This window comes from Acanthisitta chloris, unplaced genomic scaffold (genome assembly GCF_000695815.1).
Source record: "Acanthisitta chloris isolate BGI_N310 unplaced genomic scaffold, ASM69581v1 scaffold27981, whole genome shotgun sequence".
Classification (NCBI taxonomy): domain Eukaryota; kingdom Metazoa; phylum Chordata; class Aves; order Passeriformes; family Acanthisittidae; genus Acanthisitta; species Acanthisitta chloris.
This window is the reverse complement of record NW_008654769.1, coordinates 4,384-6,003: the sequence shown is the minus strand read 5'-3', so window position 1 is coordinate 6,003 and position 1,620 is coordinate 4,384. Positions and strand designations below refer to the sequence as shown.

Below are 1,620 nucleotides of genomic sequence, written 5' to 3'. Positions count from 1 at the left end.
AAGTCCCCCCAGGGCCAGAAGAGAGGAAAGACCTAGAGAGCATGGCATGAGTCTGCTACCAGCTCGGGTGTGTCACCTGCACTGGGTCTGTGCCTGGCTTGGGGGTGTCACCTGCATCCTCTGACCATCCTGGGCTAGTCCAGCACTCTGGACCATGTTGGGCTCCACATTAGAGTCCCCCAAGCTCCAACTCACCACGGTGACAGCATCATTCAGGAGAGACTCGCCAAACACGATGATGAAAAGGGTCTCATTTACATGGACCTCTTCGAAGACAGCCAGCACTGCCACAGGGTCCACAGCTGAGATGAGGCTGCCGAACAGCAGGAAATCCATCAGTCCAGCTTCAACACCTGGATCTGCTAGGACAGAAGGACCAAGCTCAGGCCCTCTCACCATGCTGAAACAAGCCTGTCCCTCATCCAGTCCCAGGGACTTGGCTGCAGCATCCCAACTAGGAGTGCAGTGGGATGAGGCTGGGAGTGCTCCCAGACCTCTCGGGTGCCCCGGCAAAGCAGGACTCAGCACATCCTCGCTGCAACATGAGGGGAGCATGAGGGATGTCCTCCTTGGTACCTAGGTGCATCATTGCCCCTCCAGCAGGTACCACCAAAGGAGGCTCAGCAGCCCCAGGTCAGGTCCAGGCATCAAGTGGTTCCTCAGGACTCAGTGGCTCCTCAGGGCTCAGGAGAGCTCAAAACACAGCCCAGGTCAGCCAGAGCCAGTGACTCCAGGCAAGTACAGGGAACACGGCAGTGAGCCAACAATGCTAGCCAAGGTCGTGACAAAAATAGCAAAGACATGAGTCAGCCCAGTAGGGCCCGTTTGTCCTGCATGCTTGACCATCCTGCCAGAGCACCATTCCCAGGGTGCCAGGACCCAGAGCACCTCTCCCAGGATGCCAGGACCTCACTCATGTAACTCGTAGGAATCCACAGCAGGGAAAGGCAGTGGGCTATGAAAATGGGGATGCTTTGCACCTCCAACCCATTTTTTAGGGATTTGGTCCAGGATGGACAGCCCTGCACACCCACCCATGAGCCCGGCCCGGTGCAGCCCCCAGAGCGCAGTGCCAGTGGCAAAGGAGTTCCAGAGTGTGCCCACCACCGCGTAGGTGAGGATGGCACCGATGTTGTCGAAGAACAGCCGACTGGGCATGAAGTACCCCGAGTCTAGCACGATGGGGGGCAGAAGGAAGAGGAAGAACATGTTGGGCTCCAGCTGATACTCGGCTTTCTTTGCCACGGCCAACACAATGCCCCCCAGCCCCAGCCCCAGCAGGATGAGAAGGCAGCTCTCTGGTACGATGGATGTCACCTTCCGTGACAGGTGGAAAACTAGAAGGAAAAGAAGAATGAGAGCATCAGTCAAACAGGCACATGGACAGACCACCCCAGATCTGCAGGTTGCACAAAAAGTTTGAAAGAACCATGTTAGACCCCAAGGAGTACAAGGGAGCACCTAAGACTGCTTTGTGACCATGTGTGCGTAGACAACCTTCCAGCTACCTTCCAGGTCAGGATTTCAGGTCCTTGACTTTTTGGGACCTCACTCTCCTCCTCAGCCACTGTCTAATAAGCCAAGCAGACAGGCATTTTGCTTTTCTTGGCCTCTGGTATC

General features: G+C 56.1%; 1 protein-coding gene across 1 annotated transcript in view; it reads right to left on the bottom strand.

Annotated features, from left to right (window-relative positions):
* SLC9A5 (solute carrier family 9, subfamily A (NHE5, cation proton antiporter 5), member 5) overlaps positions 1 to 1,337 on the bottom strand; it is a gene marked incomplete at its 5' end in the record, with an annotated part of 7,351 nt that extends 6,014 nt beyond the window's left edge. Inside the window, 2 exon segments of the mRNA XM_009083674.1 lie at positions 196 to 359; positions 1,035 to 1,337. Of these exon segments, the coding sequence (XP_009081922.1) occupies positions 196 to 359; positions 1,035 to 1,337 (467 nt within the window).
* Between the last annotated feature and the right edge of the window lie 283 nt (positions 1,338 to 1,620).